The following is a 24,515-nucleotide window of genomic DNA, read 5'->3' as shown; positions in this document are numbered from 1 at the left end:
CAGTGAGGCGGGTGGGGGCACCTGAGGTAGCAGTCAGCCTGGAGGCCAGACCCCGGGTCCCCCTCCCGAAATCCTGCTCAAATACAAAGGAGGGGAGGATGCTGGGAGCTGGAAACACGCATAAGGATGGGACTCGGCCAGGGAAGGGGACCGAGGCCGGCAGGGCAGGGCCAGCAGGCGTGGGCACCCGAGGCCAGGCGCTGCTGCAGGCAGGCCAAGCTGGGCCCTCGGCCTCTCGGCCCTCAGCCTCGCTGCCCGACCCCCAGGGCTGGCAGAGGTGGGAGACGTGGGCACGCCGAGGGTGGCCTGACACGGGGGACGCCGGGAGTGAGAAGTCACACTCGGCAGCCCCGGCCTCGTCCCACTGGACCTGCCAGGAGGGCGGACCCAGAACCCCTCCCTGGGAGAAGCTAGAAGCCCTGGAGACGGAGAGCAAGAGCTGCCCATCACCTGCCCAGAAGGACCAGGGCCAGGCGAAGAGCCTGTGGGGCGGGCCTGCAGGGCACCCCACGGGCACCCCGGGCACCCTGCGGGCATGGCTTCCCAGCCGCCTGCCCAGGCTGCGGTGCTGGATGTGAAGGGTCGGGCAAGTACCAGCAGCAGCTGGGAAAGGCACCAGCAGGAAGATGGGGGGCGGGGGGCCTGGGGAGACTGTGCAAAGAGCTTAAGGAAAAAGCCACCATGCGGACCCCATTGAGCGAAGATAAAGAATCCCTAAGACCCGAGGCCAGAGCTCCCGGAAAAGGACCACAGGCCCCAAAAGCTCTAAGAAATTAAAACAGAAGACAAACGCAAAACTCCTGAGATGCCCCAGGAAGACCTGCCTAGCAGATGTGACGACTGTGTGGCTGGCATGGGTCCCCAAAGCTCGGGTTGGAAACGTCATCCCCAGGGCAGCCGCGTTGGGAGGTGGGGCCTGATGAATGGGTCAACCTCATTATTCTAGAGGCTGGTGAGTGACCTCGAGAGTGGGCGTGGTGTCAAAGTGAGTCTGGCCTCAACTTGCTCTTGCTGTTCCATCTCCCGCCGCGATATGACATGGCACAGAGACCCTTGCCCAATGACACCATGCTCCTGGGCTTCCCAGACTCCAGAATCATCCTTGTCCATTATAAACTATCTGACCTCAGGTGTTTTGTCACAGCAGCAGAAAATGGTCTAAGACAATGATCTACCTTAAAGACGCTCTTGTATTCTACCATACACTCCCAGTAGAAGACCTCAATCTTTGATTTCTTCCTCGTGCTTCTGAGGGTACAAAGTGACAGAATGTACTATTTCCTTTCTTCCCTGGAGCCAGGGAGGAAATGGTGGTGGCAAAGGAATGGCAGTCCCAGCAAGCTTCCCTCAGAACTTTCTTTTCATCACCTCTGGGAACCCCACAAGAAGATGCACCTTTGCTTTCCCCACTGTTGGGTGTTGGTTACAGGCTGGGGCCAGAGGACACCCAGCACCTCCCTGCACCTGGCCACTCCCCCAGGTCTGGGTGCAGATCATGGCTGTGTTCAACAGGAGGCCTGGTGTGGAGAGCAGCACCGCAGGGCCCCTGCCAGCTGCAGGGGTGGACGCCACATGGGTTTGGACACCATCTCTGAGGCCGTGGCAAATGCCTGGAACATGTCTCAGCGTCCACCAGTGGGAGGACCATCTGTGCCAGACCACTGTGGCTGGGCACCAGGTGGCATGGCTGCTTACCCAGCACTTCCCGCCGGAAAGTCCAGGCACCCTGCAACGTTCCCCAAGGAACGACACATCTCTGGGGCCCAATCCAACCCCTAAAAAAGCAGCACAGTGGGACGGGCCCTGGGCTTGCGGCTCCCAGGAGCACGTGGTGGGTAGAAGCCACTGATCCTTTTAGAACTGAAACCACGACAGGATTCCAGGGTGAAGCAGGCACCTGCAGGAACCAAGAACCCAAAGGTGCCTCCCGGAAGCTACTCAGAATAGCAAAGGGGCAAGTTCAAGGGCTCCCTCGCCTCCCCTCAGCCTTGGCACCTCAAAGGGCCTGATGGGAGGCAGCAGCCTCCTTCTCAGGAGGCCAGCGGGAGGCTCTGTCTGCAGCCACAGGAGCCCAGAGCGCAGCCCCAGGTGAGGGCACCTGTGTCCGGCCGTGCTCCCAAGGCCTGGCGCTGCAGGCGGAAGGGCTGCCTGCTCTCCCAAAGGCCCCTCCTCCCTCTGCCTGCCAGCTTTGGACTTGGGGCTAGAGCCTAAGGCCAGTGTTGGCATGGGGCACACCTTTCATCACTTGAAGCCAAGGTCCACTCAGGTTGACCCCCCACCACCATGAGGTGCATTGCCACAACCTCCAGGAGGCCCAGACACCTCAGCTGCTAGGTAGGATCCCAGGGGGAACATGCCGGTGACCCCACAAGCAGAAGGTCTGGTGGCCCCGTGGCAGATGGTACCCCACGGAAAGCTTCCACTCCAGACAAACAGAAATGAGAGACTCTGAACCCACTGATGGTGGCTGAGACCTGCAGCTGAGGGGTCGCTGTCACGTGAGGCCTTCCAGTCAGCGGGGACTCGGGGCACTGCGGAATGGGCTTCCGCCTTTGCACCTGTTGCTGAAAGCTTCCCAGGCGCCCTGCACAGGGACACCCGCAGGACCAAGACAGCCCCAGGGCACTCTTGCTGGCTCTGGAGTGGATCAGACCATCCTTCCCCACAGGAGCTCTGGGGCACTCCGGGGGACAGGAGGGGGCCCAGAGGCAGGTTTGTGGCAGGAAGGACCTCTGGGTTTAGGGATCAGCTGCCGGCCACAGCCCTGCCACAGAGAGCTGAGACAGGGGCACCAGCCTCCTGCCTGGTTCCCGACTCCTACCGCTGCCGCTGCCTCCTGCTGCCATCAGGCCCTGCCAGGAGGAACCAAGGGACTCCCCAGGTCCTGTCCCTGGAGGAGGCCAAGGACTCGGAGCCCGTCGTCCACGAGCTCTTCCACCCGAGGCACCCACAGGACAGCCCTTCACCGCGTGGGACAGGGCGCAGCCACTGGCTGGCCAACCCCACCACAGCAGCTGCTCTCCACCGGCCCCGGTCAGAGCCGCGGGACCCCGAGGACAGTCATGGCGAGGCGCCTGGGAACTGGGCAGCGAGCAGATGCCCCACTGGCTGCCCCTCCCTCCCCCTCTCTGTCCTCCTCGTTTCCTGCCTCGTCCTCAAGTTCGCGGGAACAGAAAGCGCCCGTCGTTTCTGCCTGGAAGACGGACTCTGCACAGTCTGAACAAATGGGGCGGCCAGCGAAAGGACGCCAGCACAGGTGCTGCCGGCGCACAGGTCGCCCCGCACAGGGAGGGCCCTGGCTGGCAGAATGCGAGGACACGGCAGGAGCCTTTCTCCATGACGGAACTAAACACCCTCGGACTGGCGTCTTGTCTCCAGGACGACACTCGGAAAACGCCAGGAAAGCCATCGGTATGCCCTGTCACCTCTGCCACCGAGTGTCCCTGCTGTTAGGAGTCACTTCTTTCTCCCTTTGAGGGGGAGTGGGGACCCCTCCCTTTCATGAGGGGAAATTCATAGCGGGTTGCGGAGCTGCCCAAAGTCGCCTGGAGGTCAGACCCCAACCCCACTGCGCCCTGGAGCTGCTCCTGCCGTGGGCCGCGTGGCCTCCTCGGAACTCGCAGCTGCCTCCCCTCAGAAGAGCAGAGCGACAGCCGCGGGGCAGGACCCACAGCCGGAGCCACCGCCGCTGGAGGAGAAAGGTGACTAACAGAGACTGCCACAGAAGTCACCAGGGGGCCCAGCGGCTCGGCCAGTGCAGGACCCGGGGGCCATGGCCAGCACACCCCTGCCCATGTCCAGTCTCCCTGCTGTGAGGCGGGCTCCACGGGGCCGGGTGAGCCCGCCTCCCGGCCGCGCCTGTTGACCTGTGCTGCGAAGCTCCTGTCTGTGTCCCACGCTCCTGTAAGTCTAAAACTGTTTCAAAAGTGAGAGAAACCTGAGCATTGGAGAGTAGGCTTCCTCTGGGTCTCACGAGTGTGGTGAGACTGACTGGGGTCAGCTGGCAGAGGGAGGGGCAGGTGGTCCCCATGGTGACATCTCAGTGAAGGGCTGAGTCTGGCACTGCCACCTGCCAGAGAGGACACCCCTGGCCTGGGAGGGAGGTCTGGGTGAGCAGCTGGCTGGGCAGGGAGCCAGGCAGGGGACGCAGCGAGGGGAGGGGGCAGGCAGGCCTGTGCCACACAGACCCCTTCTCTCCAGAGAGGAAGCAACTGCGCTGAGACCAGGGCCCCAGACGGGGCTTTGAAGACAGAGTTCCGCATCCTGATGTCCTTGGCCTAACTCTTCTGAAACTACGCTGGCCTCCTGGGTGGCACAAAGGTGTCTGGGATCCCAGGGACAGAGTGCTCCTTACCCACAGGAAACCTGTGCTTGGATTTTTTTTTTATTTTTTATTTTTTGGTACCAGGGATTGAACTCGGTGGCACTCGGCCACTGAGCCACATTTGGATTTTATTTAGAGACAGGGTCTCACTGAGTTGCTTAGCACCTCACTATTGCTGCGGCTGGCTCTGAACTCACGATCCTCCTGCCTCAGCCTCCCAATCCCTGGGATTATAGGCCTGTGCCACCGCGTCCAGCTAGAAGTCTGTGCTTTGAGCAGGAGGTGAGGCCACAGGAGAACCCGCCCACCCACCGAGCGTCTGGGAAGAAAGCCCCCCACTACACCTGCCCGGTGGTGGGTCCCTTCCTAACTGCCTCCCAAGTCACCTGTGATCCTGTTGGAAATGCTGAAGAGCCTCGAGGTCCTCTGCCGCTGGACGAACGGCTCCCGGTAGTACCGGTCCCCAAAGCACATGCCCAGGAGCTCCTTGCGGACAGTCTTGTTCCAGAGTCCATAGATCAGGGGGTGACAGACAGCACTGGTAAAGGACAGCCAGGTGGCCCAGGTCTCCAGGGCTGGGGAGACATAGTTCTTCCCCCAGAGGGCCTCGGAGGTGATGACGACCATGTAGGGGCCCCAGGTGACCATGAAGGCACCGATGACCACCAGGATGGTGACGAGGGCCTTGCACTGGTTGGCCGAGTAGGCCACTCCCTGGAAGGCGCTCCTCCTGCTGCCCGAGGAGGAAGTGGAGGTGCTGGAGTTCTTCCTCCCGCCCCTGCGGGCATCCTCCTCCATGATGACCACCGTGCCACAGTGCACCTTGCGCGCCTTGACCCTGGCCACGCGGAAGATGAAGCCGTAGCACACCAGCATGACCAGAAAGGGGAACAGCGCGCACCAGATCTGCCAGAAGGCAGTGTATCCGGGCTCCCGGTGCCAGGCGGCCACGCACATCCACTTGAACTCGTCAAACTCCACCGACGACCACCCGAACAGCGGGGGCAGGCAGCCGACCAGGGAGTGCAGCCAGACGTAGACCAGCGCCAGCACGGCCCTGTTGCCCGTGATCTTCATGGGGTACACCATGGGGTACAGGACGGCATAATAGCTGGAAGAGGGCAGGGAGGCAAGAGAGGGAGGCAAGAGAGGGCGTCAAGGGGGGCGGCACCTGCTCTCGGGGGCCCCACGCCCTGGGCCCACCCAGCCCCCCGCACAGGAGTGGCCGGCCGTCGGTGGAACAGCTCTGCAGGCCCTTCGGCATGGGCCGGCGGGCGCTGGGGGAGCAGACCTCGGAGGTGCTGCTTCCAGGTGGCCTTCCGCATCCTGGCGTCCCCGGCCTAACTCTTGTGAAACTACGCTGGCCTCCAGGTGGCACAGGAAGGTGCCTGGGATCCCAGGGACACTGGTGTGCTCCCTCCCACAGGAAACCTGTGCTTTGAGCCAGAGGCGAGGGTACAGTCCTGGGAGAACCCACCCACCAACAGAGCAGCCCTCTGCAGGGGGTCACAGGGCTGCTCTTGCTGATGGTAATCCACTCAGATCAGTGTCCAGGATCTCAAAGAACCCAAAGGTTGCCGGGCGGGTGGTGCACACCTGTAATCCCAGGGCTGGGAGGCTGAGACAGGAGGATCAGGAGTTCAAAGCCAGCCTCAGCAACTGTGAGGCACGAAGCCACTCAGTGAGATCCTGTCTCTAAATAAAGTACAAAATAGGGCTGGGGGTGTGGCTTAGTGGTCGAGTGCTCCAGAGTTCAATCCCTAGTACGCCCCCCCCCGCCCTGAAAAAAAAGAACATGAAGAACGTGGACATCGCTCGGTGGGCACTTCCTGAAAGCCTGGACATATAGGTGAGGAGCAGCGGCGGGGAAGGCACACGGGCGGCAGCGGGGCTGGGAGCGGGACAGGCCAGACCTCACAGCTGTGAGCTGCGGTGTGTGGCTCTCCTTCCACAGGCAAGGCCACTGGAGAGTACAGGGCCCGCCCGACCAAGAGAAGAAACGACGTGAATGCAGGCCACCTGACCCTATGGTCCCCACGGCACATGTGAGCTGTGCCACCGTGTTCCAGAGTCCAGGGACCAGGGACGGGGCGGGGCCCCAGTTGGCTCCACGGTGGAGGTCACAGACCCAAGTCAGACGGGCGAACAGGCCTCCTGAAGGGGGCAACACCAACACCCAGGCCTGGAAAGGTGGGGGACACTGCCCAGGGCCAGCCAGGCAGAAAGCGGGCCGGGCAGGTGTGCAGGCAGGTGGAAGGGCAAGCTGGTGCCGCTCGGTCAGGAAGGGCACAGCAGGCAGGGGCGGGACACGAGATGCAGAGGGTGGGCAGGCGGCGGCGGCCAGACGGCCCCGGACTGGACCTTTAACTGGGAATGGGCACTGGTAAAGGTCAGCCATTGGCCTAACTCAGACCTCGGGGCTGGAGTAGCCCCGTCCAGACTTCCCTCCACGGCACCGCCGCTTACGTGAGCAGGACTTTCCTGTGAGGATGGCGTGGGGGACAGTGTGGCCACACCAATGCTGCCCTAAGCAGCAGGATGCAGGGAGTGACCTCCAGGTCATCGTGAGACACCCTCCAGCAGCACTTTCTGCATCACCCTTGGTCCCAGAGCGGAAGTGCCACCTGCCTCCAGGACAGGCTGCCTCTAGGAGAGGCTGCCTCCAGTGTCCCCACAGCTCAGAGGGGCTGCTCTGATCTGCAGCTGAGTCAGGCCAACATCCGGCCTGGGGAGAGGGCCCTGCCGCGGCTGCCGCTGCACCCACACGTGGGTCTGCCTCTGCAGAGGGTGTGCAGCCGGGGAGGAGATGCCTGGGAGCCGGCTGTGCTCCCACCAGCTCTGCTCCCACTGCTGTGCTCCCACCAGCTCTGCTCCCACTGCTGTGCTCCCACCAGCTCTGCTCCCACTGCTCTGCTCCCACCAGCTCTGCTCCCACCACTGTGCTCCCACCGCTGTGCTCCCACCAGCTCTGCTCCCACTGCTGTGCTCCCACCAGCTCTGCTCCCCAAGTTCTAGCTCAGCCCCCAGAGCTGCGGCGCTTCCTTCGTGAGCGGGAAGCAGCACCCCCATGCCCACCTCCAGGCCAGGCCCGCTCCTAGGAGTGGATGGCTCAGAGCCTGAGAGGCAGATGGCAGTGGGCAGGGCCTGCTCTCGCCTGCTCCCCTTGCCCCCGGCCCTCTCCCGTGACCCTTGAGGACAGTGGGCCCTCTGAGCCCTGGGGTGACTCAAGCAGCTGTGCGTCCTCTTTCCCCTGCCGAGTGCCCAGCTGAGCCACTGACCTGCATGACGCCATCCAGGCAACAGGAATGTGAAGGAGTTGGCTAGGGAGGGATGGGGACACTTCCAGGAAGATTCCTTCACTTCTCGGAAGACACGGGCCAAGATTCCTGCTTTTCTCCACCTCTTTACAGAGTGGGGACCTCAGAACCTGGGGGTGTCAGCCCTCAGAACCCCGGGGGTGTCAGCTGGCTGTGGGGGACCAGGCTGCTGCAGGCTAACTGTCCTGGCTCCTTGGACCAACCCTGCTCCGGCAGTCATGACAATAACTGCAGCCAACAGGCGGTCCTCTGCCGGGCTGTCCTGCGGGCCTCCACTCCGCCGTGTCACGACTTCAGGGCAAGCCTGTAGCAAACGGCTCTAGGTCACTGCTTGACGAGGTCCAGCCACTGGCAGCGCCCCAACACGACAGTGCCCCTCCCTCCCGAGTGTGCCTCTGAGGCAGGAAGGCCCTCGGGTCCTTCCCCTGAGGAGCCACAGGCCCTGGGGCCACCTTGCTTTTAGTCCTGATTTGCAGAGGGCGGTATAGGCCTTGGAGTGCAGCAATCCACGGCCCTGTCAAGGTGGGGACAGTCGCCCACGTTCCTACTGACAGCTGGTCTATGTGCCCTGAATCGTAAGCAGACTGGAAGCTCCGGTTTAAACCGAAGCTCCTGTAAGCTCAAAGAAAAACGGAACAAAAGCAAGTCCCTGTCCCCTGTGAGTCAACACAGGCCCCGAGAGAGGGCTGCCCCTGCGGCTCTCCGTCCTTCTCAGACACCAGCCTGCACAGCCCTTCAGACCCCAGAGAGGCTTTCGGGTTGTCCTGAGTAACGGAGGACCTGTGAGGAGCCCAGCTCCAGAGGTGTGGCCTGCCCCCGCCACGGCCACAGCACTGTCCCGCCAGCCGTCCCCACTCCCAGCTGCAGCAGCACTCGGCTGCCCCCCACGAAGGAGCCCTAACAGTGCAGCGACCTTCATCCTGAGCAGAGCTCCTGTCCTCAGAGCTGCCGTCTTCAGAACGGGTGTCATGGCCCACGGTGTGGGCGGAAGGCCACCCAGCAGCCCAGCCACCTAGGCTCCGATCGAGGTGACCACACGTGACCCCCAGCAGCAGTGACTTGCTCACGGGGAGCCCTGCTGGCGGCTTCCACTCGCGGGTTTGGTGACTGTCAATGCATTCTTTCCACCGTCTGCCTCTGCTCTGTGGGCTGTCTGTCCACCCAGCCTGACGGATTTCTTCCCTCTCCCCGGCCTCTCCCGCCCTTCCTTCCCAGTGCCCTCAGATTGAGTGACCACTGAGCAGCCTGGTGGACTCCACTCACTGGGGTTCTCAGCGAGTGGGCTGGGGGCATGGCTGGCAATGTCTCGGAGGTTGTGTGCTGTCACACCTGGAGGTGCTGCAGGAAAGCACCGTCTCCCTCCCTGAAAACGAGGCAATTCCGAGGGACACACCCCTCAGAAGGGTGACCCGTGAAACCTCAGAGTCTCAAAGGCACGGCCATGCACAGCATGGAGCACCACACAGACAGGGAGCACCTCACACCCAGGGACCACCTCACACCCAGGGACCACCTCACACCCAGGGACCACCTCGAACCCAAGGAGCACCACACACCCAGGGACCACCACATACCCAGGGACCACCTCACACTGAGGGAGCACCTCACACCCCAAAGAAGCTGCAGACCATGGAAGATGACAAAACAGGCCACAAAACCATGTGTGCAGAGCCTATTTCAAAATCGACTGTGCACCACCCAAAACCACTGGAGGCAAACACAGCATCAGGGACTGTCCCTGGCGGATCAGGTCACTGGCACAGCTCTATCTCATCACTGGGAAAACCAGACACGTGGAGAAGCTGGCGGGCTCCTTGTCCGGACGTCCTCTCCATCCTCGCCCTGTGCAGAGGGCCCACAGGAGTCCGCCCAGGGGAGGCCTGTGCTGCTGACGGACTGTCCACCACCACACACCACCGAACACCCGAGGGTCCAGAGAGCCTGGGGACTTGGCACCAGTGAGGACACCCCAGTCTGCCGGCCACTGACCACATGGCACGAACCTTGACCCGCCCTCCTTCTCCACGTGGGGAGTGAAGGGCCAGGTGAATCCTGGCCAGGGGCTGAGACCTGCACGGCCACCTCTGCCAGGACAGCGGGGTCTGCAGCACCTGCAGGGCCCAGAGGAGCCAGCAGGGACAGTCCCCGCTGAACCAAGCACATTCAGCCGCTCCCGGTGCCGCTGTCTGCACTGCCCAGGCTGTCCTGTCCCCTGCTGCCCCTCCGTCCTGCACTGTGAAGGAGTGAGGGGGCCCTTGGGGCCATTGCCAAAGTGAGAGCCAGCGGGCCCCGTCGGGAGGAATGGGCCCAGCCTGCTGACCTGTCCTTCCTCGGCTCCGCGTTCACAGGGAAAAGGAGGGTCAGCGGTTTCCAGGCCGGTCTCTGTTTTGTGCTTTTAAGCAACGGAGCTTACAAAAAACTGCAGTCATGCGTCCCTTAAAACAGGGCACCATGCTGAGAACCCGTCACCGGGCAATTTCGTCACTTGTAAACATCGCGGAGAACACTGCACCAAATGGACGCACACTGCTGCCGCCCTGGATGACGGGGACCCGGGTGTCACACGGGGCCCACTGTCCACCCGAACCCAGGCAAAGGAAGCAGGGCTCCGGGCCAGGAGCCAAGAGCAGCGGAGATGGCTGGACCCTGCCCCGAGCGAGGCCTGGGAGTCTGAGTCGGGGACCAGGCCCTGCCTCTCCGTGGCCCTGCACTCCCTGAGGCCAGCTTACCGGTCGATGGCGATGACCCCGAGGGTGAGCATGCTGGCCGAGCTGATGAGCAGGTACAGCAGGGCGGAGAAGTTGCACCACACGACCCCGAAGATCCATTCCCTGCGGACGGAGCTCGTCACCACGAAGGGCAGCACCAGCACCGACAGCAGGAAGTTGGACAGCGTCAGGCTGAAGACGAACTTGTTGCTGAGGGTGAGGAGGTAGGACTTCTTGTACAGGGTGACCACGACGACCAGGTTGCCCAGGCAGACGAACACGGCGATGACCACGATGGCCACGAACTCGGGGACACCGCTGCCCCCTGGCCCGCTCTCCTCCGCGGGGAGGTCGCTCAGCTCCTTCCTGTGGCCGAGGGAGGAGTTGAGGCTCATGGTCAGTGTGCCTCAGCCTGGGGTGGGCACAGCATGCTGGACGGCTGCAGAAACAAGACAGGACCGGGACAGGAGGGGCCTCGTCACACATCATCTGCATGCAGCTTGCAAGAAAGGCAGCAGAGGCTCGGCCAGGAAGTCCCAGGCTGCCCCCCAGCCAGCCTCTCCAGCCAGCTTCCCTAGCCAGCCCCCAGCCAGCCCCTAGCCAGCCCCCCAGCCAGCCTCTCTAGCCAGTCCTCCGGTGTGCTCCCTCCCCCGTGTGTGGCTCACTCACTCTGGCCTGAGGACTTCTTCTCCAGCCCAAAGTTTGGGTCTGCAGAGCCCCAAGGCCCCTGTGCTAAAGGCTCAGCCTCCACTTGGTGCTACTGGGAGGAGTGAGTCATACCCAGGGACTCAATGTGTACTAGGTAAGTACTCTACCCCTGAACTACATGCTCAGTCCCAAACCTTTTTTCCTTAGAAGTTGATTATCTCAGGTATTTCATTATAGTAACAGAAAGATGACTCACCACCGGCCTAACCATTTTCTCAAAGCCAGTTATTCAAAACCTTTAATGTGCTTAAGAATCACCTGATGTACCAATTCAAAAAGCCAGTTTTTAGGTACCACCACTACAGATTCCTGTCCTGGAGATCAGGTACAGCTGGGAATCTGCACTTTGAGCAAGCCAGTGGGAGCAGTGACCCCATTACAAGTGTCCATGGGGGACACTGCAGAGTGCTGCTTTAGACTCTGCTTCTCGGGGGGGATACTGAACTGAAGAGGTGGCACCACCCTGGAGCTACCAGAGGTGCAGAAGCTCAGAGCCACTCTGACCCACAGAATCAAAGTCGGCACTTGGGCCCCGTCCTCAGCTGATTCCTGCACATATGGGACAAGATCACGGCAGGAGCCGTTCTGGGTTCCCCAAGCAGGGGTCACGTACAGTCCATGGGGGACGCTGCACTGCTCTCAGCAGCCGTGGGAGGGAGGACGAGGACCCGGCACTGACCACAGGTGGGTCAGCAGAGGCCCATCTGAGGTCTTGCCCACAGACTGCAAGGTGCAGACTCTGCGCTCAGGAAACGGGCTCGGGATCCTGGCTGCCACTCAAGCCTCACACAGCTCCATGTCAGATCCCACAGACTCAAGTTCCCCCAAAACTTTTCATCTACTTCAGTCAGCCAAAAAGCCCTTTCCCTGCCTGCTCTCGTTCTCCACGGACAGAGGACACCAGGAAGAAGCAAAGACGGTGTCCTGCAAGCCACATGACAGAAACCGGGGCCCAAACCGCCTCCACTCAGCCGCAGGACAACCCCCTTCCTAGCGGGCCTGTGGCTCTGCCCAGGACCCATGGCCACAGGAGCCCACAGGGGAAGAGGCAGGCCTGCCCCTGGCAGGGGTCACAACACCTGCTGGACAGCTGCCCTTCAGAGGCCCACCTGCCCACACTGCTCCAGGCTGCACCAGGCAGTGGCTTCCCCACTCAGAAGGACCGACCAGTCCCGGGAGATGTCTGCCTCCCACCCTCTACTCATCCATTGGTGCCTGCTCACGGAGACGGTGGCCCCTGATGTGTGTCCCCAGGCCGGCACAGACGGTCAGTCCTTCATCTCTGATGTAAGTTGCAAATGCTTCTCTGGTCTGGTCAGGGTAGGTCCAGAGGGGCCGCTTTCTCCATGATCGGGACAATCTCCTTCCGAGTCGCTCTAGGAAAGCATTTCTTGTACTTTATGTAAGTGTGTGGTCTACAAAGACCCAAGTTAATAAATCCACGAATTTCTGGGAAGGCAGATGTCCCCCATCTTGAACATATGGAATTAATGTTTTTAAGCCTAAATACAAAACATTATTTCTACTAAATTTTATTTTGTACACTCAGCTCCTGATTCCAGGCTGTTAAAACCCTCTGCATGTTGATTTCGGTTACCCAACTTCTTCGTTACTCCGGCTTTGCACCACGAATAGACTCCATAAGTGCACTGCCCACCCGTGTCTTTGGAAGTTGTTCTTTGGCAAGCTCTGGATTTTGTGGGCTCTTATAACTAAATTATTAATTGGTGCTCAAAATAAAGCTTCCACATAAGCCTGTTACTCCAGACTTGCCTTGCACAAGGGGAACAGCGCGATCAGAGAAAGAGACAATGGAAAAACTGTCAGAAAACATTTGCAACTCACATCACAGATAAAGGACCAATCACTCTAATTTGTAAAAAATCCCTTCAAAATCCAAGAGTACAGGACTGGGGTTGGGGCTCAGTGGTGGACGGGTCAAGAGCGCAGTTGGCACGGGCTCTGCAGCCAGCCTGACCTGGGCCAGGTCCGGGCTTCTCACCACCAGCCCCGCCCCCCGCCCCCGCCCGGGCTGGCTGCAGCTGTGTCCCCCTCCACGTGGACTGTCCCCTACTTGTGGATGAATTAACAAGCGTTTAGCAAGTCTGATACGTTTCAGTGAGGCAGTCTCTCCCGGGCCTCCCCAGGGGAGGGAGGGGCTCAGGCCAGGTTTCCACAGCAGGCTCTGGGAAGCCCCTGCCCTGACCCGGGATCCCAGCCCATCCCAGAGGTGAAAGGCCACTCCAGTCCCCCTGGCACAGCTGCCCGAGTGGCTGGGACGACCCTAAGGCCAAGAGGCTGCTCGGCAGGCCCTGCTCACAGGAGGGCCTGGGGCGCCTGCTTCCTGCGTCCAGTGTGTGCACAACCAACCCACTCTTCACTTCTTCCCCCCGCCTCGCCGATGGCTCCTGCCCTCCAGGAGCTCAGACCCGAAAGCCCAGGTCCTGATGCCTCGCGTTCTCCCACACCCACTCTGGGCCAGCAACCTGCCCAGAACCTGACCACGTCTGACCACATCTCAGCCGCCACGCCCAGTCCAGGCTCCGGGTTATGAGGACAGCTGCCACCAGTCCACCTGCTGGGCCCTCCCCCACTCTGCCCAGGTAGCAGAGTGAGCCTGCATGGGGCAGCCAGCGTGGGGACAGGAGCACTGCCCTCCAGAGTTCCTACCTAGACCCGCAGCGCCCACAGGGTCCGGCCCGGTCCCCACGACGGCTCCAAGCACAGAATGAACCCCCCTCACTCCTGCCCCACGCGCACTGGTTTACTGTTTCTACTGTTTCTCCAGACGTCACGCAGGCCTCACCAGGGCCTTTGCGCTTGCTGACCTGTGCCCAGAATGCCCTCACCCCACATAGCTTGGCGGGTTGTTCTCACGCCTAGGTGAGCAAAGCCCTCCCCGGGCACGCTGCGCCACCCTCCCCCGGCCTCCCGCACAGCCCGGCTCTGGCCCCTTCAGTACGTTCTCTGGGTGTGCTCCGGTGTTTATCAGGTTGACCTCTCTCTCTCTCCACACTGCAGAATCCGTGAGGACGAAGGCGGCCTGGTCTGTGGACACTCTGGTCAGATCTAGGACAGCGGCTGCGCCCAGTGGCGTTCACTGCGTGATGGACAGACGTACAAGGGAACCACAGGAGACCCCTGGACAAGGTAGGGTGTCCCGCAGCAGCAGGGCAGGCGCTGGTACTTACGTCGGTGCCCCTTCTCCTCTCCCCACCAACAGAACTGACCGGCGTGGAGGGCCACGGCACCTAGGGAAGGCCTGCAGAGGCTGGTGGCCATCAGGCCCAGCCCACGGGTGTGGAGAGCTGTGGCTTTGGCCCTGTTCCTTCCCGTTCCCCCAGGGGAACTCACACCCACGTGTGATGGTGAGCAGCCGTTTTCTGGCCTGGCAGCTGAAGCGTCCCACAGTGCAGACAGGACCCCCCAGCAGCCCGATGAGCTGTGGAGCCGCTGGGCCGGCCACGCCAGCCACCCCTACCAGGGTGAGTCCTGCAGCAGTTTCCTTTACACGCTCAGACATAACCCGAGTTCACACACCGTGGGCGTGAGGAGAGCCACGCAGGCGGAGGTGACTGCTGTGTGGCAGGGAAGTGCTGGTGCTGGGGCTTCACGCCCCACCCATGGTCCCCATCCACCCTGTCCTGCTCTCCAGCCCCGGCACCGACCCCCAGCCCTGATCTGGTCAGCCTCTCCCAGCACAACCCTAAACAGAATCAGAGACCCTGATGTCACAAGGAGAGGGCCTCGGGAACAACCCCCTTAGAAATGAAGCGAGCCCCAGCGAATGCTCTGCAAGGACTCGTCCTGGAAGGTGGAGCTTTCTGAATTGGTGGATTTCACCACTTAAAATGCCAACGCTGGGTATCAAAGTTTTAAGCAAAATTCATGCCAATCTGTCATAGATTCATCTATATTTTAAAGCAAAGTCCACAAAATGGTAATTTGCATAATGATTCAAGGTCATTAGGACCCAAGATCCATGGAATCTTGGTTCAGCAAAGACCTTCGCTGTCAATCGGGTGCAGCTTTCTTTGAAACCTGGGAGGAGGCTGCAGGAGACGTGCAGCAGCGACCCCTCAGACTGACACAGGCAGTGCCCTCTGGCTAGCACCGACTGTGCCCTGCACGGTGCCCATCTCCTTCCAACGCTGAGCAGTCCCTCTCCCTTGGCAAAGAGTGCTGCTCAGGTCGCAGCAGGTTGAGAGGAGTGTGGAAGGAGATGGTGGCCGTGCAGGGCACAGCTGGTGCTGCACCTGCAGAGAGGTGGGCATGTGGGTGCAGTCGGTGCCAGCAGAATGTGCTCAAATACCAACTCTGCCCGTGGAGGAGGGCTGCGTGGGACTGCCCAGGAGGACAGCGTCACCACCCCTGGGCCACCTCGCTTCCCCTTGGTTCTACCTCCTCTCTGAACCATCCTGCCGCACATCCTCACGTCAGACGCTCCCAACGGTGGGGGCCGGTGACTGTGAGAGGCCTTCCCGACCAGGACGCCGAGCACTGTCCAAAGACCAACAAGTGGCAGGACACAAATCTGCGCACTGCAGAGGTCCACGGATGCTCCTTGAGGAATCCACTTTTACACTGACATTGATTCAGCCGCTTTTCATAATTAGGCACCTTCTCCAGTATGGAATACCAAAAAGGGCAGGAGAGGATCCGCGGCCCAGAAAGCTCCATCCCCGCATAAGCCATTCCAGGTCCTGGGCACTCGCCTCCTTTGTCACCTGTTCAAATACCATCAGCCTCAAGGCCACCTGAAGCGCTGAACTCGGAGGAAGACTTTCTGGAACATTCTACATACAATGACCCTCACTACCCCTACTGGCTACACTCTCCCTTTTATATTTTAGCTGTTCTTTCAGAGAAGCATGTCTTCTCATAGTACGAGGTTCTACTCTAGGCTAGGATGCTTGTTCTTCCTTCCAGATGTTGGCAAAAGCTTCCTCAGTTCCCCTCTGAATTCCCAGCAGCACTCTGCTGTTGGGAACATAAATATTTATATTCCCCTACACACTTATGTCCACTTAGGCCTGATGTCAATAGAAAGAACGCGGGCTTTGGACTCCTCTCCAAAGCTGGATGGGAATTCCGCGTGACCTTGTGAGTGTCTCTTAACCTCTCTGAGCCTCTGAAGACAGAATTAATGCACTTTCAGGACTGCGGAGAGGGATGTCTGCGCTAAGGTAGATAAGAGCATCGGCCGAGCGGCGGACAGAAGATAAACCGCAAAATGTTTCAGTGAGTCCCTGAAGACGTGAAAAGAGAAAGCGGTTTCTCCCGACCACTTACCTGGGTGGAAGGGAGAGGGAAGGCAGCCTCGCAGGAACGCAACAGGAGCTCCGCTGACTCCATTAGGGGCTCAGGGCCCGGGGCTCGAGGGTGAGGGAGAGAAGCACTTCCTTGCCCAGCTGAGGCAGGTCACCCAGGTGCCAGCCTCCCACGAAACCTGCACCTGTGCCTGGGGGCTGGTGTCCCCTGCTGGCTTTGGCCACAGCCCCTTCCCCGTGAGAGAGAATCTCTTCACTCAGCAGAAAAGCCTGAGTGACACGAGTGAAGAAGACCAGGTGGCGGGAAGCGTCTGAAGACGTCCCAGCAGGAGACTCCAGGGGACATCTGGAAATGATGTCACACAGCTGCCGGTGGCTGCTAAACACCCTGTGCACGGGGACAGCCCACATGGCAAAGGCGAGCAGCCCAAGGTGTCAGCCCAACGATACAGGGAAAATGTCTCACTGTGAACCTTGGTGGACACAGGGGGACACGCACTGTCCTTCCATACCAAAGGCACAGCTCCAAGGAGGCAAGGGGTGGAGAGCAGGGCGGGAGACCACCCGCACCACCAGGCGGACCAATAACTGTTCTGTTCATCGCCCTCGCACGGCCAAGCGAACGCACATCCGTTTCTATAATTTAGAATATCATTTTTAAATGGTTTACGGGAGAAGTTCTCCCAAGTACATTTTCTCTGATGGCCATTGTGAGACAGATGCAGGAGGAAGGCAGGTGTCCCCTCTCTCCCTCCTCGTGGCAGCGACTGCCACTGGTTTCTGGAGCCTCCCACATTCTTATCTTCCAGTTAGCCTTCCCCTTCTCATTCCTCACTGAGCTGCCCCAACGATTTTCACTGACCCCTACTCTCTGCTCAGCTCCACTCTACAACTGGGGCATAGCATGGAGCAAGACATGCCAAAGCTCACATTTAACGAGAGGGGACACAGGCAGGCAGCAAATAATAACAATGCAAAATAATTCCAGGTCAGCAGGTGCCATGAAGGAAAATAAAACAGGGTGCATTCGCCTGTTTTCTATGGCTACAATGAAATACCTGCAGCTGAGTGCTTTATAAAGAAAAGAGGTTTTTAGCTTGCAGTTTTGGAGGCTGGAAATTCCAAACAACACGGCACTGACTTTGATTTGGGGCCCCTGACTGTGTCATGTCATGGTGGGTGGCACCTGGCAGAAGCACATGCGAGAGGAAGAGATGACATGGAAGCACCGGGATGGGTCACTCTCCAGGGAACTACTGGGGTCCCACTGAACAACACTGATGCCTCGCAGGGGCAGGCCCCCTGTCCTCACTACTTCCTGTGGGGCTGCACCCCTGAGGACAACACCCCTGAACATCCCCACACCAGGAACAAGCTTCCAAGACCTGAACTGTAGGGGAGAACCCACCCCACCTAGAGCACAGGGTCCGGGAGGGAACGGGTGGGTGGGCTGGGACTGGGCAGTCAGGGAAGGCTCTCAGGAGGCGACATTTGAATGGGGACCAGAAAATGATGCCAGGGACTTCAGGCTGAGAAAGAGCCCCGTGAAGGTCCCCAGGCCGGGGCGCGCGTGGCCTCTCTAACGAGCAAGAAAGTGGGGGAGCTGGAGGAGAGCCGAAGACTCCCGAGACACTGGGGCTGGCAGGCAGGACGCGCGGCCGCAGGGCGGGAAGCCACTCTTCTGCTGTCACAGGGGCTCACACTGCTGCTGGGTGAGGCGTGCACCCAGGAGGCCAGCGAGAGGCGGAGGTGGAGGCTTGGCCGGGTGGCAAGGGGTGACGAGATGCGGCAAGCTCCCCGAGGGGCAGCGTTTCAGAACTGAGAGGCCTCCGGGTGGCTCCTTCCACGGGTCCATCTCCCGACGAAACGGAAGCCTAAGAGGGTAAGTGCGCTCCCCCCAGTCACAGGCCTGATGGCAGCCCACGCCCATGCTTCCTGGGGGCTTCGCGACCACACCTCTGCCCTTACCCAGCCGCCCCAGCTGTGACGGCAACTTGGAAGACGGGCAGGGAAGGAGCCCTCTGAAGGTGGGCCTAGCCAGGTTCAAAATGAAAGACCAAACCCAAGGGGCCTCCCTGGCTCTCTGCAGCATGGGACACCCCAACTGCTGTGGTTTCCCTCTGAGACGCCCCCTTCCCGGCTCCGGGTCCTGCTCCAGCCCCCTCTCCCTCCCCAGCTCCTCCCCAGTCTCATGACCCGCCCACCATCCTGCCATCTTACTGTGTCTTCTCGGCTCACCCTCAGAGGAGACCAAGTGCAGCCTCCTCAACGGTCCATCCCCGACTCTGCCTTCGCCCTGCGTTTCCTCTGGAGAGCCCCACTTCCGCCCACCCACTGCCTCGGTGGACATGGACACATGACCTCTGCCCCCCCATCAGCCTCATCCAACTGCCTGTCACTGGGGCAGAGCAGAGGGGCCTAGCAGACCACTGCTGTTGGCTGGGAGAAGACGTTCCAGTGGACAGACACCTGCAGGTCCCCTTGCCCTCTTGGGGAGCCCGAATGCCAGGGGCCACCTCATGGAGCATTAGGAAGGCCAACACAGAAGGTGAGAACGTGGGTCCCAAGGAAAGCACTTGAACCCTGAACCCACCCAGGAGCCAAGCGTAGTGGGGCCCTTGTGACAGCCGGTAACTTTCCTGTTGGCTTAGGTCCATGTGAACTGGCTTTCCTGCCACATGTAGGAGGAAGGGGCCTTTTGCATGAGATCCTCCTGTCTCCTTAGCTCCCTCGCTCAGCCCATTAAACCCCAATGACTCCAAATTAGCCATCGACATCCTGGGCAGCACTGCAGCGCCCAGAGTCAAGTTACCCACCTGCTAGATGTCTCCTCCCAGGTGCCACCCGGGCACCAGGAATGAGACTTTTACAAAGGGGAATTCGGCATCTCTGCTTCTACCTTCCCAATATGCTCTTCTCCATGTTCTTGTCTATCCTAGAAAAAGCACCACCCACCAACCACCCAGACTCTCCAGACAGACAGCTAGGGTGTCCTCGACGGTCTTGCCAGGTAACCCCAGCAGAGCTAAGGCCCCGACTGACACTTTCTGACTATGTGGCCTTGGGTAGACTAACGAACCCCTCTGAGTCATGAATTTCCACGCAGACTCTCCAGTGTTGAATGAGAAAATCGAACACACGTTGGTCTGTTCCACTCCCATCACAGATGTCCAGGCCATCACTAAATTCTAGCTCACCGCCACCACCCAGCTCAGAGCCTCACCCTCTCCCCGCCATCGTCACCAGATGTTTCTATCTCCACTCTCACCCCCACTCAATCTGTCCTCCCCACTCTTGCCAGACTGAAGGTTCCGCTCAGCCTGATCACACATGCCACTCCCCACTCCTGCAGAAGGTACTCACTGGGGACGCCCTGCCCCTCTGCTGCCCCACCACGCCCCGGCCTCCAAGTGCTCGTGTGGCTGCTCCTGGGCCCCCTGGGACGTGCACTGGGCCGTCCAGCCCGCACCGCCCTCGCTTCTGCCCTGTGTGCCGGGGAGAGTGCATCCCTAAGAAGCCCAAGAAAACAGACTGGCTACAGAAGCCCATGGGCAGACGCAAACCCCATCTACCTGTGGTCCCAGAGCAGAGGGAGACCCACAAAGGAAGGGAAAGAGGCAGGAGGGCAGGGTACTGTAGATGGAGAACAGCAGAGACAGGAGAGAGAGGAAGAGCAGGTCAGGGAAACTTTGATATAGGGAAATCTGAAATAGGAGGCTTCCCTAAACAAGCAGAAAACTTGAAGCCACAAAGAAAAATGACACCAATTTAACATCATAAAAATTAAATAGTTCTGCACCATAAAAGGTACAAGAGGTAAATTGAAGACATAGAAACAAGATGCCTGATTTACTAACAAGAGGTCAGAATGCAGAAAGAGCCTCACAAATTCATGAAATTCAACAGAAAAATAGACAAATGATTTCACCAAACAATTAGAGAAAGTATAAATTGATTCAAGGTTTTTTAAAAAGAGTAAACTTGGAAGACTCTCAGCCTTTAAAATGCACATGACTGATATGGCATAGTCTCCAAGATCTAGATGAAGCTTCTAAAAGTCTATATTATTGAAAGAGGGAAAAAAAAATGAAAGATCCTTTTCCCTCCTGTAGGTACATGGATTCTCTCTGAAAGAATAAACAAAATCTGGCAAAATTAATTGTATCCCCAAAGGAAAACAGAGGGCTGGTGAACAGGAGAGGGGGGAGATGTTACCTTTCATGAACTTTCAGTGTTGTACCTTTAAAATATACTATCTCCAAACAAGTACTAAACTAAATAAGCTAATTAATTAAATTTCTTTTTCTGCACAATCTCTAAGACATCAATAAATAAAGAGAACTCTGCTTAAATAATAGTTTAAATGTGCATTCTCTTCAACCAGCCAATTTCACTGCTAGGAACAATTTCTACCTGGAAAGACTCTCTGCATGCACACAGATCAATAATGATACAAAGACAGGGTTGGAAACAATCTAAGAGTCCATGGACAAGGAATGTTTAAATAAATTATAATGAATCCATACTATGAAATACTATGTTGCCATTAAAAAGAATGAATGAAAACATCTATTACTGATACTTAAAGACTTCCAAGTTATATTGTTAAATTGAAAAAGCAAACCACAGGGCGTTATTATATATGTCCCACATTTATATATGTTTAAAAGTATATATTCAAAGTATATATCCACTATATTCCAGTTGGTCCCACAGTTATAACTGAAGAGAGGATTGCAAGTTGAAGGCCAAGGCAATTTAGTGAGACCCTATGTCAAATAAAATTTAAAAATAGGGCTGGGGTGTAGTTCAATGGTAGAGCACCCCTGGGTTCAATCCCCAGCACTATGCAATAAAATAAAATAAAGAATTGAGTCATGAGGTCAACCCTTCTTCCGGCAGCAGAGCTGATGGCTATCTCTAAATTGTTGGTTTTCTTTTTTTGTTCTTAAAGAAAAACTGCATGAAGACACCATTCCTTCCCTCCAGTCAGGCAGTTTAGAAAGACAGTGCTTCCAAAGGGTGGGCCAGAAGCTGCCCACTGGCAACCTGCGGCCAGGACCAGCCTGCGCACACAATTCAGTTACCCTGTACGTTCTTTAGAATGTTGAGTTAGTTGACAGATTTAAAAATATGGAACTTTTTTCCATAAAAAATTTCGCAGTTTCTCCAAAACTCTGAGCAGGGAACACTGAGCGTGGAGCCCAGAGGGCAGGCCCTTGAGCTGCGTGGGTGGGTGGGAGGTCCTGCAGGGAGCCTCGGCACCGCCCTCCACTACCTACTGGCGGAGGGGTACCCCACAGAACTCTACCTCCTTTGGCTGCCGGTTGGGTGGGTTCCAGTTCAGCCCATTCTGTGTTCCACAACCCAGACGCAGAACTCACGCCCCTCTGACCGCTGGGCGTCCGGTTGCCAGAGCACTCCCAGTGCGCGAGCCTGCAACACAGAGAGATGGATTTGGGGTACTCTGAGACCTTGGATTTAGTTTCAAAATGCCAAGAAGGCTTCTTTCTGTGGGGTCATTGTTTCTGGAAGGCAGGGAGAAGTCCTGAGTTCAGGGACCCTCGTGTGGAACCCGAAGGCCAGTAGAGCAAGTGCCCAGTCAAAGGTCCTGGCCTCAAGGGCAAGCTGGGCAGATTCCTTGACCTCTCCGAGTCTCAGTCTCCTCGCCCCCTAAAAGTCACAGGGCTGTCCTGAGACTGAATCAAGACGCTGTAGCCGAAAGTGCTTTTCAGCACCTTACGGGTACAAGATGGACGGACGAGCACAGCAGAGGAGCCCTCTGAAGAAGTGATGGGGCCACGGCTGGCCTCCCAGTTAGGGTGGATGAAGAGCCCTGTCCCGGGCCTTCACCGCTCCGCTGGCTGCGGTGAGCACAGCTGTCCAGAGCTCCAGTGGAGGCCGGGGTCGGAGGCCGGGCAGCACTGGCTGCCGGCTCCACCGGGAAGGGGCGCAGGGATGCGGTGAGATTGGCTGGCCCGAGGTCTCGGTGTCCTCCCTGGACAGATCCTGCACACTCACACCACCTCCCTACCTCACAGCGGGGGGGTCGGAAGACCCGCTGTTGGAGCACTGTGCAAAACGGAGGGAAGGTACCATGACAAAATGCAGCCTTTCACAGCCGTGAGCGGTGCCACCGCCCGCTGCGTGGTCACTGGGAGCCGATCCCTCGGACGCTCCGGACATCCTCCCAGCCCTCCAGCCCCCGTTCGCACCCCACGCGCCTTAGGCCGAGCGACCCCCGACCCCCGACCCACCGAATCTTCCACGAGCAGATCTGGGGGGCGGAGGCGTTCACCCCGGCTCTGGGCGACTCCAGGACGCTCCCGCCGCCAAGGCTCGGGACACTGCGCCCCTGGTCCCCTTCCAGAGAAGGGGGCTCACCTGTCCTCGCGGATCCCACCGAGGGCCGCGGCCGCCTCGTCCCACGCCCGATCCCGGGGCGAAGCGCGGAGCCCCCTGCCCCGGGGGGCGCGGCCCTCCTCCGCCGAGTCCCGGGCGCGCGCCGGCTGTCCCCTCCCGGAGGACTTGTGGGGGCCCGGGGGCGCCGGGGAAACGGCGGGCTGCACCCGCGGGTGGGTGCGCCTGGGCGGCCCCTGGCCGAGGGAGGGGCGCCCCGGGCCCCACAAAGAGCTGCAGCGCCCCCGGGCCCGGCGCGGCGGCCGGGGACAGCCTCCGCGGGGACCCTCGCCCGCTCGGCGCGCTCCCCGCGGCGTCCCCGCGGCCCTGGTCCGGCCCGCGCTCTCCCCGGGCCCGGCCGCCGCTCCCTCCCGGGCCGCGCGGGACGCGGGTCTCGGGTTTCAGCCCCGCCCGCCGCCCCACGCGGCCCGCCGCCCGGAACTTGGCGGCCGCCCGCGCCCCACGGCGCCCGCCGCCCTTTGTCTCCGCGCCCGCTCGGCTCCTCGCCCCGTCCCCGCCCGCCCCGGCGCCGCGGCCATTCGGACTCCTCCGGGCCGGCTGTCGCCCGTCCCCGTGCCCCGTCCCCGGGCGTCGCGGGCCGCTCACCTTCCACGCCGACCAGTCGGTGCCGTCCGCCCGGCGCTGGCGGGACCCGGGGACACGGCGCAGGGCCGCCGCCGGCCAGTCCGGCAGGAGGTGGGAGGGGGCGGTGGTGTAAACCGAGTTACGACGCGGCCGCCTCCCCCCGGACCCGAGGCCTGCTCCCAGGCCACCAGGGCGCCTCCCCCCGTCCCCTGCCGCGCCCCGCTTTTCTGCCGGTCCCCAGCCTCCGGCGTCCCCGACGCATCGGTCTGGGGGGTGGGGGGAGTTGGAGCCAGCCGTGCAGCTGCTGAGAAAAGAGAAAACAGACCGAAACCCTGAAAACGGCAGCAGAACAGTCAGCTAGGAAGTTCCAGAGCCCAGCCCTCAACTCCAGCAGAAAAGGGCTGCCTGCGCTGGGCAGGGCTTCAACTCCCCCGGATCCGTCGGCTTCAATAAACGCATTAATTGTGCTCTTGTCTACAGAGTGATACCATCCGTTGGAGCGGCTTCCTTGTTATTATTGGGCCACTGAGGCACCATTTAGAACAATAATTTACTCTCTAGCACCTGCCAAACACCCAGACTGCTTAAGGGACAAATGGGATAATGAGGAGGAAAAAAGGAAACGGATGCCTTACTATTCCCGTGGGGTAGATGCTTTATTTGGTCAGAAGCTGGAGCTCAGCTCCTTTTAAAGTCTAGGTCACCCAGCAAGCCAGATGCTTGAACCGGCTCAAAGCAGGCTGTTCTCAAGAGTATCTCAGACATTTGTTCTGAAATCCCTGGTTATTGATTTAATTTACACTGACTCAGTCACCAGCTCAGCTCTGGGGGAGTTCTTTAGCCGTCTTGAGTCTCACCTTAATCATTTATAAAATGGGGACACTCATATGGCCTATTGGTTGAAAAGGTTAAATGAGATAGCACAAGTAAATCTCCCAGTGTCATGGAGTCTGAGGACTAAGTCCTTTTGAAAGTGGGAATTCAAAGGAGATCAGAAACTGTATGCCACAGACCAGCGCTGAGGAAATGAGAATCCAAGGCAAACAAGCACTGCTCTTCCAGCTCCACCTCCCTGCTAGATGCGAAAGATGTCCTCCACACTCAGCAATCTTCCCAGCTTACTCTATTTCGTTTTAAATCCTTCAGTGGAAAGCATATTTTTTCCTCCTGCTCATTATCAAATATATTATTAATCACAAAGATG

At 59.3% G+C, this 24,515-nt stretch overlaps 1 protein-coding gene across 4 annotated transcripts in view; it reads right to left on the bottom strand.

Annotated features, from left to right (window-relative positions):
• The window catches only part of Gpr161 (G protein-coupled receptor 161), a 33,111-nt gene extending 9,678 nt beyond the window's left edge, over positions 1-23,433 (bottom strand). The window contains exons 1-5 of one of the 4 annotated variants that reach the window (XM_071600349.1): positions 23,333-23,433; positions 21,639-21,763; positions 12,281-12,433; positions 10,371-10,788; positions 4,711-5,435 (exon numbers count right to left, since the gene is read on the bottom strand). In XM_071600349.1, coding sequence (XP_071456450.1) covers positions 4,711-5,435; positions 10,371-10,744 — 1,099 coding nt within the window. In that variant the 5' untranslated portion in view covers positions 10,745-10,788; positions 12,281-12,433; positions 21,639-21,763; positions 23,333-23,433. Of the gene's footprint in view, positions 1-4,710; positions 5,436-5,920; positions 6,007-10,370; positions 10,789-12,280; positions 12,434-21,638; positions 21,764-22,711; positions 22,884-23,332 lie in introns of those variants that run through there. The other 3 variants (XM_027922874.2, XM_071600348.1, XM_071600350.1) reach the window with 3 other exon arrangements.
• Positions 23,434-24,515: the final 1,082 nt, after the last annotated feature.

Source organism: Marmota flaviventris, chromosome 12 (genome assembly GCF_047511675.1).
Source record: "Marmota flaviventris isolate mMarFla1 chromosome 12, mMarFla1.hap1, whole genome shotgun sequence".
In the NCBI taxonomy this organism is placed as follows: Eukaryota; Metazoa; Chordata; class Mammalia; order Rodentia; family Sciuridae; genus Marmota; species Marmota flaviventris.
The sequence above is the reverse complement of the archived record's forward strand: the minus strand, read 5'-3'. Positions and strand labels throughout refer to the sequence as shown.